General features: G+C 42.7%; 1 protein-coding gene across 1 annotated transcript; it reads left to right on the top strand.

Annotated features, from left to right (window-relative positions):
* The first annotated feature begins 1814 nt into the window (after positions 1-1814).
* On the top strand, positions 1815-14164 carry LOC120554605 (pseudouridine 5'-phosphatase). The gene is made up of 4 exons (XM_039793609.1): positions 1815-1944; positions 3061-3279; positions 3659-3888; positions 12216-14164. The coding sequence occupies exons 1-4, from the start codon at positions 1869-1871 to the stop codon at positions 12390-12392; spliced, it is 702 nt and encodes a 233-aa protein (XP_039649543.1). The 5' UTR covers positions 1815-1868; the 3' UTR covers positions 12393-14164.
* Positions 14165-15678: the final 1514 nt, after the last annotated feature.

Raw genomic sequence — 15678 nt, forward strand, 5'->3', positions numbered from 1 at the left:
AGCCTCCATTTCACTCTCACCGTCCCCCAATTAGACCTGAAATCCATAAGCTCATTAGCTTGTCCAGGTTAGCTTTCTCATTCCCCCTGACATCTCTTTCACACTAACAAGACAAACTCTGTTAACAGGGAGCTTCCAATTATTCAGAGAAATGTGTTGCAGCTAACAATGCAGTGAAACAGCCTATTGTCAGTTCATTTGCTGTGGCCCATCTGCATGACAAACTCTGGAGAAGACACTGAATTTTAACTTGATCCAAACATTTGTTATTCGGCACGTAGCAGAGCAGCATCTAGAGAACGTGTATGTCTTATTATGAAAGTGAGGGCATTTCAAAAGTTGTTGGATATTCAATTAAATGGGCACTCCCCAGATGTACATTCTCACACATTCTCACGCCAAACTTGTCAATTACTGACACTTGGTCGGGGGGCCCTTGGCGTTATTTTTTAAGGTGCAGGGTAAAACCACTTAGACAGGGTTCGGAAAAGATGGTGGGTGGGCTTACAAAATGTACGTTTAAAGCCCAATTCAGACCAAAGATTCGCAACGAGTGTAAACTTGCAGCTACTTGCAACGCGTTGGTCTGCAGCGTTCTGAAAGCTGCTAGTTCACACCAATGAGACAAGATGGTGTAGGCCTATCATCATTATTATTATTATTATTATATTATCTCCATAGCAACAACTCTTTGTACTTCCGTCCTGACTTCCGACTTCCAGGCTTTGTGTAGCTAATTATCTCATTTGTTGCATCTAAATGTGAATGTGGATAACGTCAGTGATGGTGAGATGCTTGCTACAGTTATATTTCTAGCGCTGAATCGATGACAACCCTGGAGTCTTGGATATTTGCGTTAATAATTTTTCAAATTCTAAATGTTTTTCAGTTATGATATTGTTGTTTGTATTAGCAAATCAGAAACTGAAGGTGCAGTGTTGTTTTAAGATCAGATAAGATGCATCGTCCGCTCCAACAATCAACAGATAACATTAAAAAACAGACAGACAGACAGACACACACACACACACACACACACACACACAGACAGACACACAGACAGACACACACACAGACACACAGACAGACAGACACACACACACACAGACACTGACACACAGACACACACACACACACACACACACACACACACACACACACACAGACAGACAGACAGACAGAGACACACACACACACACAGACAGACAGACAGAACACACACACACACACACACACACACACACACACACACACACAGACAGAAAAACACACACACACACACACACACACACACACACACACACACACACAGACAGACAGACAGACAGAGACACACACATACACACAGACAGACAGACAGACACACACACACACACACACACACACACACACACACACACACACAGACAGACACACACCCACTTTGTTGTGGTCATGGAACAGTATACAATACAGTGGGGAGATTCATTTAGCAGACAATGCTACGTTGTGTAACATCAGGGACGTTTCTGTAAAGAAAGGAGGAAAAGAGAGCTTTTCACCTTGGGATAAAAAGGTTGAAAACTTTTTAAATATAGCCCTAAATGCCATAGGAACTCAGCGTGGACTTTATTTCCCAGTGGCCTTTGCGGTGGGACGACTAGAACGCATCCCTGAGTCGGTTGACGCTCCATTTCACAGTAACATATTTAATCGGCGGTATATTGTTGTGTAAATAATGTGTAAACCAGCCTTTCGTCGGAGCATTTCACGCATTAATTTGTGTTTACGTAGGGACACATATCTCTGGGTTACTTTTTTGTTGCCCCCTGTCCCTCCTTACCAACCGTCTTCCTTGTACTCAACGCGGAAGCTACGTGCAGAGAGTCATGTCTGCGATTAATTTAGGTTGCACCTACAAACCTGTGAGCCATGTCATTTTCGACATGGATGGATTATTATTAGGTATTGATTGACACGTACTATGTGTGTTATATGCTGTAGTTTTGTTTATCATTTCACAAGAGAAGATTGCGGCTAACTGTCCGCGCGGTGAGGAGTGCACACCGAACTGCACCGACAAAAGTACAAGTTTCTGATTGATTTAGACACGGCCTAAAGAACGTGGTTCCTATCACATCGAATTATTACTGGATGTTTTCTTTATATCCTACGGATGAATTTGGCTTACATATTATATAATTATCTGTGATACAAAGTTTAGAAAGTCAACGTTTACTACAGCTTAATTTACACACCATCGTTCACAGCCTGATTCATACAACGTTTCATTCATGAAGACATGGAGAAAATAGATTTTTGAATGGCTGTTATGTGACAGTATTTTCTGATTTATGAAGTAATTATAAATCCCCTCTGTAAAACCTGTAATATGTCAACAAAATGAAACAAGAAGTTTGAACCTGACTTTAAACCAATGTGTTCTTTTGCTGACATTTTATCTTTATATAAATTTATATTTTTTATCTCGTTTTTTTTTGTCTCATTTTGGACGTTTTTTTGTTGCTTTCTTCCCACGGTTTTGGCCTTTATTGTTGTTGTTTTGTTTGCTTCTGTTCTATATTTCTATACAAGTTATAGCAGATATTTAGCAAGCTAATGCTTCATTTGAATATCTTAACAAAGATCTCTTAACACCGGCTGTTTTTTTTTTGTCTCACTTTTTATGCTTTTCTGAAATCTGAAGTTTTTGCCGCCTTTTTTTGATGGTTTTGGATGTTTTTGTTGCCCATTTTCTAAAGTTGTTTTTGTTTTTAATAATTTTTTTGTGTGTGCTTTTTTCTACATTTATATGTAAATCAGCCCATATTTAGCAAGTTAATGCTTCATTTAAATGTTTAACCAAAGATAAATATTTTTTTGGACCTGATGTTTTCTCAACGTTTTTGTCACTTTTTTGGCGTTTATTTCCCCCAGCATATTTTGCATTGTTTTTCATGATTCTTGTGTCTTTCTTTAACATTTTTGTGTCCTTTTTGGATGTTTTGACACTTTTTTCAGCATTTTTTTCTGTTTGTGTTGCCATTTCATGTGTTTCTATTGGTATTGTCTGATTTCCAGACACAGAGCGGCTGTACACCGTGTCCTTCCAGGAAGTGTGCGACCGCTTTGGGAAGCAGTACACGTGGGCGGTGAAGTCGTCGGTGATGGGGAAGAAGGCTCTGGATGCTGCCCAGGTGATCCGGGACGCTCTGGAGCTTCCTCTGACCGCCGAGGAACTCCTCGCTGACACCAGACGGATACAAGAACGCATCTTCCCCTCCGCTCAACTCCTGCCAGGTAGGAGAAGACGCCATCACAAGAACACGGCTTCAACGGCACGCTTTACAATTAAATAAGCAACTAAGAAGTAACAAAAACGTCAGAAAATATGAGGTATTACAAACATGAAATTGCTTTTTTCAGCTTTTCTTTTTTTAACAATTTAGCCATTTTGTTTACCATTTTTGTCAAAATGTCGAAAAAAGAGACAAAAACGTCAAAGTGGAGAAATGTGATTCTGCTGAGAAGCTCCGCCCCTCACTATCCTTTTGCAACAAGTCAACCTGTAGGCGTGGAGAAAAAATGACTTCCAACCGAAAAAATCAAACAAAAACGTTGGCGAAAGCAACAGAAAAGCTCTGCCCCTGCTTAACCACCCCCCCCCCCGTGTGTCTAGGCGTGGAGAAGCTGGTGCAGCATCTCCGTAACCATGGCGTCCCCGTGGCGGTGGCCACCAGCTCGGCCGGCGAGACGTTCCAGCTGAAGACGAGCCGACACCAAGACTTCTTCGGCCTGTTTGACCACGTCGTCCTGGGAGACGACCCCGAGGTCAAGAACAGCAAACCTCAACCGGACTCGTTCCTCGTCTGCGCCGCCAGGTTCAACCCCCCCGCTGCTCCAGAGAAGGTAACCTAACAGGTTAGAGATAGGCCAGGTTCAACCCCCACCGCTGCTCCAGAGAAGGTAACCTAACAGGTTAGAGATAGGCCAGGTTCAACCCCCGCTGCTCCAGAGAAGGTAACCTAACAGGTTAGAGAATAGGCCAGGTTCAACCCCCGCTGCTCCAGAGAAGGTAACCTAACAGGTTAGAGATAGGCCAGGTTCAACCCCCCGTGTCCAGAGAAGGTAACCTAACAGGTTAGAGATAGGCCAGGTTCAACCCCCCTCCCAACGTTTTAAAAGTGACAAAAATGTCGTCAAAAAGGTTGAGAAAAAAACGAAAGAATAGTGAGAAACGTTGAAGAAAGAGACCAAAACGCCAGTAAAGAAGCCACCACCACGGGTAAAAAAGGACATGTGACGTGTAGTTCCATTTTCTGACAGGTGAGGTCAGGCTACACCGTAGCTTGGGTACCTGCAGGTAGCTACGTACGGAGCCACGGCGAAGGGTTACCAGAGAAGCAGAAATCCGCGCCGTCAGCAGCCCGCCGTCAGCCCGCCGTCAGCCCGCCGTCAGCCCGCCGTCAGCACGCCGTCAGCACGCCGTCAGCACGCCGTCAGCCCGCCGTCAGCACGCCGTCAGCACGCCGTCAGCCCTGTTGTGTCCCTCTTAGTGTTTTAGTGGATTTTCCCTTTTTTTGCCGATGGGCCGATGGCGGTAAATAGGGCGGACATCGGCCTACTTTCTACACGCTGCCGCTTTAAATACACTTTTAAAACTACTTTGAAAGTAGGAAAAAAGCGACATAGAAAGATGGAAAAAAGGTACAAAATCGTCTGAGTGGTCCCTTTGTCAACCGTGTGTCAAACTGTATTTCCTAAATGTAGTTGTGTTTAGCTGCCTGCGTGTCAGCCCATGGCTTTTTATTTGCAGCTGACGCTTTGATCAGAAGCTCTGAGTGTTCATGTTTATATCTTCAGACTCTCTGGAAGCCTTTCGCAGTGTTGAGTCACCCGAAATATCTGCCGAATGTGTCTCTAAAAGCCAGCGAGTAGCAGTGTGAGGCCTGACCTACTTCCATCCAGCTAGATCACATTAAGAAGGAGAAATGGAAGCACTACGCTGATTTAAATCTTTCATTTGTCTCTTTAGGAATATGCTCCATTTGATGCACTCTGATGCTTTGTTAGATAGATAAGAGTGAAGGTGAAGATGGAGAATTTCGTAAACATCGTCAAAAAGCCAAGAAAAGTCAGAAAAGGTGACAAAAAATGTGGAATAAAACCAACAAATGAATTGAAAAATGTTAAAGCGATGGAACAACGTTGAATCAAAATCTAATACTAAAGGCTTCATGTTTTTTCCAAATGATTGTTGAGTCACACGAAATATCTGCCAACTATAAATATATGTCCCTAAAAGGGGAAATGAAGTGACAAAAGATACTCATGCACAACAATTCATAAGATATCGTACAAAATGACACTGTGTTGACCGGTCACATGACCGTTAAGTTTAGCGTCTTTACGAGGCACGAACAGGTGTCGAAAAAAGTGATTGAAACATAAAAAGAACGTGGGCTAAAACGCCGCTTTTCTACGACGTCGTTGGCTCCTTTCTGATGGTGGAGTCATCTTTTCACGTTATTGTCCAACTTTTTGTCACGTTTTCTGCCAATAAAACGGAGTGTATTAAAATGCTGGTGTTTTCCTCATGCTGCATTAACAGCTTAATCTAGAAAGGCATCTAATCGATACATATCCTCGCTAGCTCCTCTCATTCAAAAGGCAGAACAGGTCTGCTTGTGTCTGGTTTATTTAATGTGGAGCCCCCCCACCCCCCACCCCCACCCCTTTCTCTGGGTGAGATATGAAACCGAGGCTCAGAGGGAGAATCAACACAGTGTTCACTGTGAGGGGGGGAGGGAGAGAGAGAGATGGGGGGGAGAGAGAGACAGAGAGAGAGAAGGAGAGAGAGAGACAGAGAGAGACAGAGAGACAGACAGAGAGAGAGAGGGAGGGAGAGAGAGAGAGAGAGAGACGGGGGGGAGGGTGGAGACAGAGGGAGAGAGATGGGGTGAGAGAGAGACAGAGAGACAGACAGAGAGAGTGAGAGAGAGAGAGAGACAGACAGACAGACAGAGAGAGAGAGAGAGAGACAGACAGACAGACAGACGGGGAGAGAGGGAGAGAGAGACAGGCAGAACCACAGGGAGGAAGTAAACAACACCACCACTCTTCCTGATGGAGAAAACAACAACAGATAGTTTCTTTCGTCACTGAGAGACGAGAGAAGCCGTCAGACATTTGTCGCACATTTCAATCCACACACAGACCTAGACGGAGATTTCCTGTGAAATTGATTTGACAATCTGAATCATTTGAATACCTTTTTGTGTGCGTGTTCTGTCCTGAGTACTGATCTCCACATCCACAGTACGTGCAGATCACTGTAGTCTTGTGGAGAGAAACATCTGGAAGGGCTTTGAAACTCAGCTTGCCGTTCCTAGGACTCTTTTCTCCATTTCTGCCCGAGGAGCTTTTGTTTCTGCTAGCCGCAGCCTGTCCCGTTTCCCTCCTGCAGCAAAGCAAACGTATCACCCAATGGGATTCACCGAGACGTCCTCCCTCCCTGTGAACAGTTCAGCGGCCTCAGCGAGGGCGTGATATCCACGCTCCGTCTGAGTCCAAAAGGTGAAAGAAAGAGCACTCTGCATGCTCTCTTTCTCTGCGGAGAGCTAAAGACATTTTTCACAACTCCACAGTAACACTTAACAGAAAGGTGTGCTCCCCACTGGGAAAGGAGAGAGGGAGAGGTAACTAGAGCTGGAACAATTCCAAATTGTGCGATTAGACAATCATGTAATAGTTGTTACAGGCCTAGAGATAACTACTTCTAAATATTGTGACTTTTTTTCCTCTAAAATTGTTGTTTTTTTCTTCAACATAATGCGACTTTGTTGCTGAATATATTGTGACATTTTCCCTCAAATATTGTGACTTTTCTCCTTAAAACCATGTGACTTTTTCTCCAAATATTGCATCCTTTTTTGCTCAAAATAACGTGACTTTGTTGCTCAAAATATTTTTCTTCACAATATTGCGATTTTTTTCCTCGGAGAGCAAACTCCAGAGTAACACCGCCGATGAGACGGGGAGATTTTACTGACAGGTGTGCAGCCTGAATAAGATTAATGAAACATGAAAGGGAGCTTCATGCCCCCACTGATAGGAGAGGGAGAGAGGAGCGATAACTAGTTCTTCCCCTGCCATTAATCATACCAGGCATTAGATTACACCCGGGGAAGGCTTTCTATTCCACATATTCAAATCAGCTACAATTAGGACATGAACTTTTCTATCTGAACATTTAAATTGGCCCATTACTGCTCTGACAAAGCTCGCTGTATTTACCCCTTGCATATAGATTTTCCAATGTCTGAATTAAGGCCTTTGTGTGAAAATGGTAAATGTGCTACTATGCTGCACTTCCCGGGGATCACACTCAATCTTTTCTACTTCTGCTGCATATGTTCGTTGCAACTCAGCCCTGATGTCCCTGTCCTCTTGATTTGTTACTTCATGGCTGTGGATTTTGGTGGCGGTGGTCTGGAGGTGAACCGTTATGCTATGCTAACCAGGCTCCTAATCACGCCTATAAGCTAGCAAGCCAGTGACCTAGTTTCCGCCTTATGTGTTGCGTTAGAACTAAAAGATGTGACCTGAACTTTTCAGAGTGAAATGCCACCTTTCCTAACGCGTTTGGGCAAGTTGGTTGTTATGTTTGCTTGCCCGACGTGTTGTTTTAGTTGCCCGAAATATTGTTTTATTGCCCGATGTGTTGTTAACATGCGCTATTTGGCACTTTATTTGCCAAACATCCTGTTTAATTGCCCGACGTGTTATTTACTTTCCCAACGTCCTGTTTACTTGCTGACATGTTGTTTACTTGCCCGGTGTGGAATTTACTTGCCCCTGAGCCATCGGGAAACCCTTGTTGTTGATGCCTGCCTCTCTCAGCTCGGCCGACCCGGGCGACCAGCCCGCTCTTTGACGTGGATGTTCTGTTTAAAAGGTGTACACACAGTCCGTCCGTGGGGGGTGTAAGAAGACCACTTTCTCCAGTGCTGGTGGAGCTTCTGTCCCTATTCAGTCTGTACTTGTTCGCCGTGGCTCTTTTTGTTTTCCCACCTTTGGAAATATTTGATTCCTGTTTTCAGTGTTTCATTCTGTTGGGCTAACTGAAGAAATCATCAGTGAAAACCACAGAACTCAGTTCTCGCCTGTTCTCGCCTCAGAAACGTCCTTGGATCCCTTTAGCCTGTCTGTGTGACCTTTGACAGACGATGCTAACCCTTCTACTTTGAGTCTGTCTATCCTTAACGCCGGCTTTATTTAGATTTCTGCTCTCCACAGACAGAGCAACGGGAATGTTACACACCCCCTCGCTCACGCTGCCCTCGGCTGCAGGATCATTCCAGAGATGTTGTAGACAATCTGTCACTGTCACTTATTCATCGGCGGCTGCATGATGCGCATAACACGTGGACGCGTCAGCTTGTTAAAGCCTCACATCATGCACATCAGCCACGACTGTAATATAATAAAAGCCAGATTTTATTGCTTCTGTTGTCTCGTACGTCTTCCTTTCACGGCTCTCCTGGGAAACAAAAGCAGCAACATCCCTGAGTAAAGCTCATGATCCTTCTACACACAGCGGGCCAGTCGATCATAAGAGACGGAGCAGCTGATGCATTCTGGGAAACGTGTTTCATCCAGGCCAGTAATATCTCTTTTTACTGTGTAAAGGTGACACCTTCTGTGTCCACCTGTTATCTCAGGTGCTGTAATCCTTCCCCGTGCGTGCGTGTCTGTTTTCAGCAGATTGAAGGGTCATTCCTCCATCTCGCTGGGTAATTACCAGCTTTAATTGCTCCAGATTAGAGGGATTAGGGATGGCCCTTCATTGTGAACTCACGGCATTTCCGCCATCATTGTTCCTCCGGTTTCAGGCTTAGTGACATAACAGAAAAAAGCACCTTGAAAGCACATTGAAAAAAGGCATAAAAAAAAAACTCAGGTAGAAAAATGAACGAATTGTTAAAGAAAAAGCACCTAAAACATTGAAAAACGCGTTACTAACATTAAAAAAAACACAGAAAAAATGACAATTCTTTTTCAAAAAGACAAAAAAACACCCCACAAAAACGTTAAAAACAAACACAAAAGAGACAATTGACTCTTGGTCTACATACGAGGAGCTATAAAGAGGTTTTTTTAGTCTTTGTAACTGCCGTCTGTACTCCGCTGCGAGCTGGGCCGTTTTCACCCGTTTGAGTTCATGTTGAAGCAGATTAAAGGGTCATTCCTGCAGCTCGCTTTAATTGCCCCGTTGTGAACTCTCGGTGTTTCCGCCATCATTGTTCGGCGTCCTCCGGTTTCAGGCTTAGTGACATCACAGAAGTCAGTGAGGGTTTAGAGAGACTCTTTGTTCTGCTGGAGTATTAGAGGAAAAATGAACAAAGGTCCTGCGAGCCTTTCTGTCTGAGATTCCGCTTGTTTTGGGGCTTCTGTAGAGCTTAGGACTCGTTGTACCGCTGTTTAAAGCTGTGTTCAGCCCAATAATAATAATCCACCGATGTTAATAAGAAAGGAAACAAAGAGGAGAAAGTGGCAAGAACGTCTATAGAAAAACATTGAAAAAATGCTCCAGAAATTTAGAAAAAGGTGTAAAAAAAGGTTGACAAAGAACAGCGTTTTAAAAAAGAGTGAAAAAAGCACTTCAAAAAACATAACAAAATGTCAGAAAAAGAGAAAAAAAGCAACAAAAAAGTTGAAAAACTATCTTAAAGGTCCCATGGCATGAACATTTCACTTTATGAGGTTTTTTAACATTAATGTGAGTTCCCCCAGCCTGCCTATGGTCCCCCAGTGACTAGGAATGGTGATAGGTGTAAACCGAGCCCTGGGTATCCTGCTCTGCCTTTGAGAAAATGAAAGCTCAGATGGGCCAATCAGGAATCTTCTCCTTATGAGGTCATAAGGAGCAAGGTTACCTCCCCTTTCTCTGCTTTACCTGCCCAGAGAATTTGGCCCACCCATGAGAGAGAGACATCATGGCTTTCAAACGAGCAAAGTGGCAGTTGGTCAAAGGCCCACCCCCCAACTTCACCCCCCCCTCTCTACTCCTCAATAACTACAGACAAAGAAATGGCACATCCTAAGGAAAGCTCATTGTGGGACTGGCTCTAGTGGCTGTAATTCTGCACCAAGGCTGAATTTTGGGAAAGAGTATTAGGGGACCACTAAGGTCTATATAAAAGAGACTTCAGATACAGTATTAGGGGACCACTAAGGTCTATATAAAAGAGACTTCAGATACAGTATAAGGGGACCACTAAGGTCTATATAAAAGAGACTTCAGATACAGTATTAGGGGACCACTAAGGTCTATATAAAAGAGACTTCAGATACAGTATTAGGGGACCACTAAGGTCAAAAAAAAGAGACTTCAGATACAGTAATAGGGGACCACTAAGGTCTATATAAAAGAGTCTTCAGATACAGTATTAGGGGACCACTAAGGCCTATATAAAAGAGTCTTCAGATACAGTATTAGGGGACCACTAAGGCCTATATAAAAGAGTCTTCAGATACAGTATTAGGGGACCACTAAGGTCTATATAAAAGAGACTTCAGATACAGTATTAGGGGACCACTAAGGTCTATATAAAAGATACTTCAGATACAGTATTAGGGTACGATTAAGGTCTATATAAAAGCATCCATGGAGCACCATATCATGGGACCTTTAAGAAAGCATTTAAAAAAAGAGTCGAAAAAATGCATTAAAAAGTGTCTTAAACTTTTAAAAAAGCAATTAAAAAAGCATTTAAAAAAAGCAATTAAACAAGCATTTAAAAAAGCGTAGAAAGACTGTTTTCACCCCTTAAAGCAGCCTTCTAATTGCCCCTGCCTCTCTCATTTTAAAGTGTTGAACAGTTGGTATTATCTGTTCTTCTTATTGGATCCCAAAAAGTGATTAACCTTGCGCTGACGGTTCAGCCATATTCATTTACTGCAGCTGTTGGAGTGTCCTTGTTGAAAATGTGCACAGTTAAGTATTTCCAATGCCAATTAGCTTCCGTGTTTTCCATATTTTCACTCGGCTCGGCATGTCGCAGGGGCTCAGTTCTGGCTCCCAAATGCTGTCCTCCTTTATCCATTTCCCCAAAAAGACGGTAGCAGACGGGATTCAGTGCAGCAGCGACAGTTTTTTTTAAACCAGTCGCTGCTGCACTGAATCCCACAGAAAGACACTTTTCTTTGACTTCTAAGAGTAGAAATGCTACTTCACTGTGGTGAAGTTGTCACTATAATGCCCTAGTGTATATCTTTTGTCTATCTTTGTCCAGGCCAAAAACTAACGTTGCTCTGATACCCACAACAGCGGCAGAACCGAAGAGAGCCGACGGTTCCTCTGCTTCACTCCCCGCCGGGAAGACAGCGGTACCGGGAGATGGCCAACCAGACTGTCCCTCTCCCGGGCTGTCATCTGTTCTCTCAGGAAAGAAGTCTCCCTACAGTGGGAGCAGAGTGACTGAATGGCCCGCTGCTGCTGCTCGTTAGCTAACGTTAGCTTGCCAATTTCACCCACCCAGCATGCCTTCATCATATACTGGTTAGCGAAAATTTGCCAAACGAACTCATCTGGCGATAGCAATGTGCTTTCCTATTATGTGACAAGAGCGTGTGAATTAAACATTAAGTTGTTAGATTTTACTAATTTAGAAGCTGCCTAGTAAGCCACCTTGTTGTTGTACCTTGTTTGGGGGGTAAATGTTTAGCAGTGCAGAGGGCGCAGAGAGAGTCTATTACGGTCTTTATATTAAATATCACGGTGTAGGATATTAGTGTATTAACGTTAGTTTATTTTGTAATGTGTAGGTATGTAGAGATCTTTTAAAAGACATGTAATTGTTGGAATAAATATACCTACACAAGTTATGTATATCTCATTGTACGTTTGCCATCTTATGGACATCCAATCATTCGAACATGTGTGATTTTAGAAGGAACCTTCGAACGTCATTTTTAGATTAGTTATGACAGCTCTTATGTGTTGGATTGATCAGACGAGATGAAAAATGAAAGGAGCCTTGGGTGTGCCTGTCACGTTCGTTTGTTTTCCTCACTCTCAATTTTGAAGCTGAACAGCCAATTCATCTGATTGGCTGTTCGACTGCCGACAGCCGCTGACGTGTGGTGACGGTGCGGGACACACCGCACAAACTAGGGTCGGCCCAACTAGGACGGACATTTAGTTGTTTGTCTGTCTTCTGTCCTTTGCTCAGTGCCTGGTGTTTGAAGACGCTCCCAACGGTGTGAAGGCGGCGCTGGCGGCGGGGATGCAGGTCGTGATGATTCCCGACGACAACATGGACCCGGGTCTTACCCAGGAGGCCACGCTGCGACTCCGGAGCATGGAGGCATTTGAGCCGCAGCTCTTTGGCCTGCCGGCGTTCGACTGAGCCGGAAAACCTAAAACCTGACGTTTTAGAGACAACTAATCCATTCATCCAGAAAATAATCCACACATTAATCCAGGGTGAAAAGAATCGTTAGTTGCTGCTCTAGCTGTCTGTCACTTTAGTTTCGGAGCACCAGAGGGCAGCGCGGGTATTTAAACCCTCCTGTTTTCAAAGTTTCATTATCAGACATTTGGGTTTCTTTCAATCAAATTTCCCCAAAATGACACGTATGGTTCCATACAATGCTCTTCAAGAGATCTCTACTTTCACTGAATTCGACGTGTTTTATTTTATGGCATTATCCTGACTAACCTTTGACATATCTGTGATTATCCATTACCTTCATTCCTCTGATACTGATGATGATTGAAATAAGCACCAAAAGCATTGAAAAAAATGAGCAAAACGTCGAAAAAAAGAAATGTCTACAAATAGTGTACATTTTGACCCGGGAGGATAACTCAAGATTTAAGTGGCACCAAAATCTGCGGTCTGTTAGATAGCCATCTTGTGTTTCCTTCTTTTTCTACCAAAAATGTTTTGCATGGGTCTACTACGTCTACTACGTTTTAGGATCCCAGAGAGGCGTTAGGACAAAGCAGAGAATCGGAGAAATTAAACCTTGTTTTCTCCATTTCATCTCTACTAGAAATGCAGCTGAAGCAAGTATCTCACTATCTTCAATAATTGTTTAAGATGCTACAAATGATATCCAGCTACAAAAAAAAAAGCCTGAAGAGTCTGAAGTTAGAACGGAAGTACAGAGAGTTGTTTCTATGCAGATGATAAACTGTCTTGTTGCATTGGGATTAATAAAGCATCAAAATGTCCAAAAAGTGCCATAAAAGGACCAGAAATGGAAAAAAAGCAGCAAAAATGTTTAAAACTTCCAAAATGTCAAAAGTGTCAAGAAGGCACGATTGTTTTTTTCAATTTTTCTTCTTGGAAAAAGAACTAAAAACGTAAAAGAACAAAGCAGAAAAGCATCAAAAACATAACAAACACAAATAAAGCGCCAAATAAAGCACCCAATAAAGCGCCGGAAATGCAAAAAACCTTGGGGATAAAGAAATGTGCTTAAGAGGCACCGAAATAAGGCACCGGAAACCTGCGTTGTCATTCGGTCTGATAGATAACGGATGTTTAGGAACTTTTGGTACTCAACCCTAATCAAAGTACTATCAGTGTAACACTGTCCTTGTCATACATTTTGTTTAAACGGTCTTTGTGAAATTCTAAAGACTCTTCTCCTTGGTGTAATCTGTTCCTCCCCCCTTTCATCTCTGCTCATGTCTGCCTCAACACTTACGACATGTCACACGTCGCCCGTCCTCTCGCTGAGCAGGCTTTAACGGAGGAACCCTCCGGCGAAGCCTGGTGCACGGCTCCCTCAGGCAGCTGAAATAGGATTTCACATCATTTGCACATCCATCCACTTCCCCTCCATGCCTCCTTTCATCCTCAAAGCGGGGTCGTCTCCTTGGCTTTTTTTCCCTCTCTTCGTCTTTTGCTCACACTCTGTCGTTGTATGTGTTATTTTCCCTCTCCTGGCTCAAATTGTGGTTAATTTCTTCCCTTGCGTGTGCCTTTGACTCTTCCATCCATCCACAGAGTGATTGCAGTTTTAAATCTGTTTTAATTGGGATTCAAATCATCTGCGTGAAAATATTGCTGGGTCAGATCCCAAAAGGACTCTAACAACATGTTGTTCTGATGTGCAAATGTGTTAACTTTTCATTTTCAAATAAAGAAATCAATAACACAAAGCCAGAGTGTAGCAGTTCTGCAATTTCCATTCATTTTAAATTCATTTTCTTTTTTTCTTTTTTTTAAATTGTTTATTTTCACATTTTTCTTCTTACCATAAACATAGAAAAACAAGAGAGCAGAAAAGAAGAAATTCATTTTCATCTTGACTTTGATTTCAGATTGAATTAGTTCTGAGTTCTTTGCAAATATATTGCTGTTATTTTAAAACGTGGAAAAAAGTGCCAAAAACATTGAACAAATGTGCCAGAAAACGTTTAAAAAAGCATCAAAATGTCCACAAAGCACCAAAAAAGGACCAGAAATGAAAACAAAAGCAGCAACAATGTTAAATAAAGCTTCCAAAATGTCAAAGTGTGAAGAAGGAGCAGAAAATGTACAAAAAAGCGTAACTTTTCTTTGTTGAAAAAGCACTAATTTTCTTTTTCGTACACCGCAAAAGACTTGGCGTGATTTTGTTGCCGCTGCAGTCTCAGTCATGTTGCCGTGGAACATGTTTACCAGGATCTGTTTACTCTCTTTCAGTTTATGCTTTACTGTTTCTCATGTAGCAGGAGATTTGTCAAAATGCCGCTGTTAAGTGTAATGATAGCCAATCAAACAAAACCTAATACATAATGCACTTTAAATCCTGTGTTGCCATACTTTAAGAATTCAAGGTGAAACACCGCAAAAGACTTTGGAGTGATGATTATTGTCACTGCAGTCTGCCGTGTTGCCATGGAACATGTTTTCCATTTCTGTTATCATAGATTACCCTCTTTCACTTCATGCTTTACTGTTTTTCATGTAGCAGGAGATTTGTCAAAAGGCTGCTGTTAAGGAACATGTTTTCCATGTCTGTATCTAGTCTTTCTGTTGATTGAGAGTACGTACTCTACAATCACTAATGTCTTTCTGCATGTCTTTGGAATTGAAATCCAGCTTGTGAAGAGTGTTGAGGAGCTTGGCATCTTTTCCTCTCATTTGTGCACGCTCTGACCCATTTGAAGATAATGGCTTCCAGCCGGGGGCTGAAATCATTTTTTCAGCCAGGCTTTTTGTCATACTTAAAACAGCTATCTTTAGGCTTTTTTTGGGCTCGGTGACTGTAAAGTTGGTCAGCAATCCAAATGCCCCCACATCACTCTGAAAATACCTGTTATAAAATCAATAATGCTTCACCCTGCTGCCCTTCTTCCAACATGTTTTATTCTTCTCCATGTCTGCCAATCACCCTTCTCTTTTATCCTCGCCGCAAACCTTTTCAGCTTTAATTCTGCCTGTGACTGAAGAGGGCAGGAGAGATAGCTCCCCGACATGTTTCCCAGGCCTCTTTTCTCGTCTGTGCTTGCCACTGATAGGCGAGAGTGGCTGTGGGACTCATTCGTCTTCAACGGCAGGTTTTATACCCGGATTTTTATCAGCACTCAGACAAGCAGCTACTCTACAGGCAAAGTAAAAAAAACACTGGACGCCAGAGAAAGCCATTGTATGGATGACCTCATTTAAAACAGTTAAGCTTTTTTCTTTTTTGTAT

The sequence above is a fragment of the Perca fluviatilis genome, chromosome 24, assembly GCF_010015445.1.
Source record: "Perca fluviatilis chromosome 24, GENO_Pfluv_1.0, whole genome shotgun sequence".
Taxonomy (NCBI): Eukaryota; Metazoa; Chordata; class Actinopteri; order Perciformes; family Percidae; genus Perca; species Perca fluviatilis.

Bases quoted from the DNA above. Each gene is read 5' to 3' on its own strand.
- LOC120554605 (XM_039793609.1), top strand. From the start codon at position 1,869: ATGTCTGCGATTAATTTAGGTTGCACCTACAAACCTGTGAGCCATGTC. The intron at 3,280-3,658 runs GTAGGAGAAGAC...CCGTGTGTCTAG, and splicing joins CTCCGCTCAACTCCTGCCAG to GCGTGGAGAAGCTGGTGCAG. The intron at 3,889-12,215 runs GTAACCTAACAG...TCCTTTGCTCAG, and splicing joins CCCCCGCTGCTCCAGAGAAG to TGCCTGGTGTTTGAAGACGC.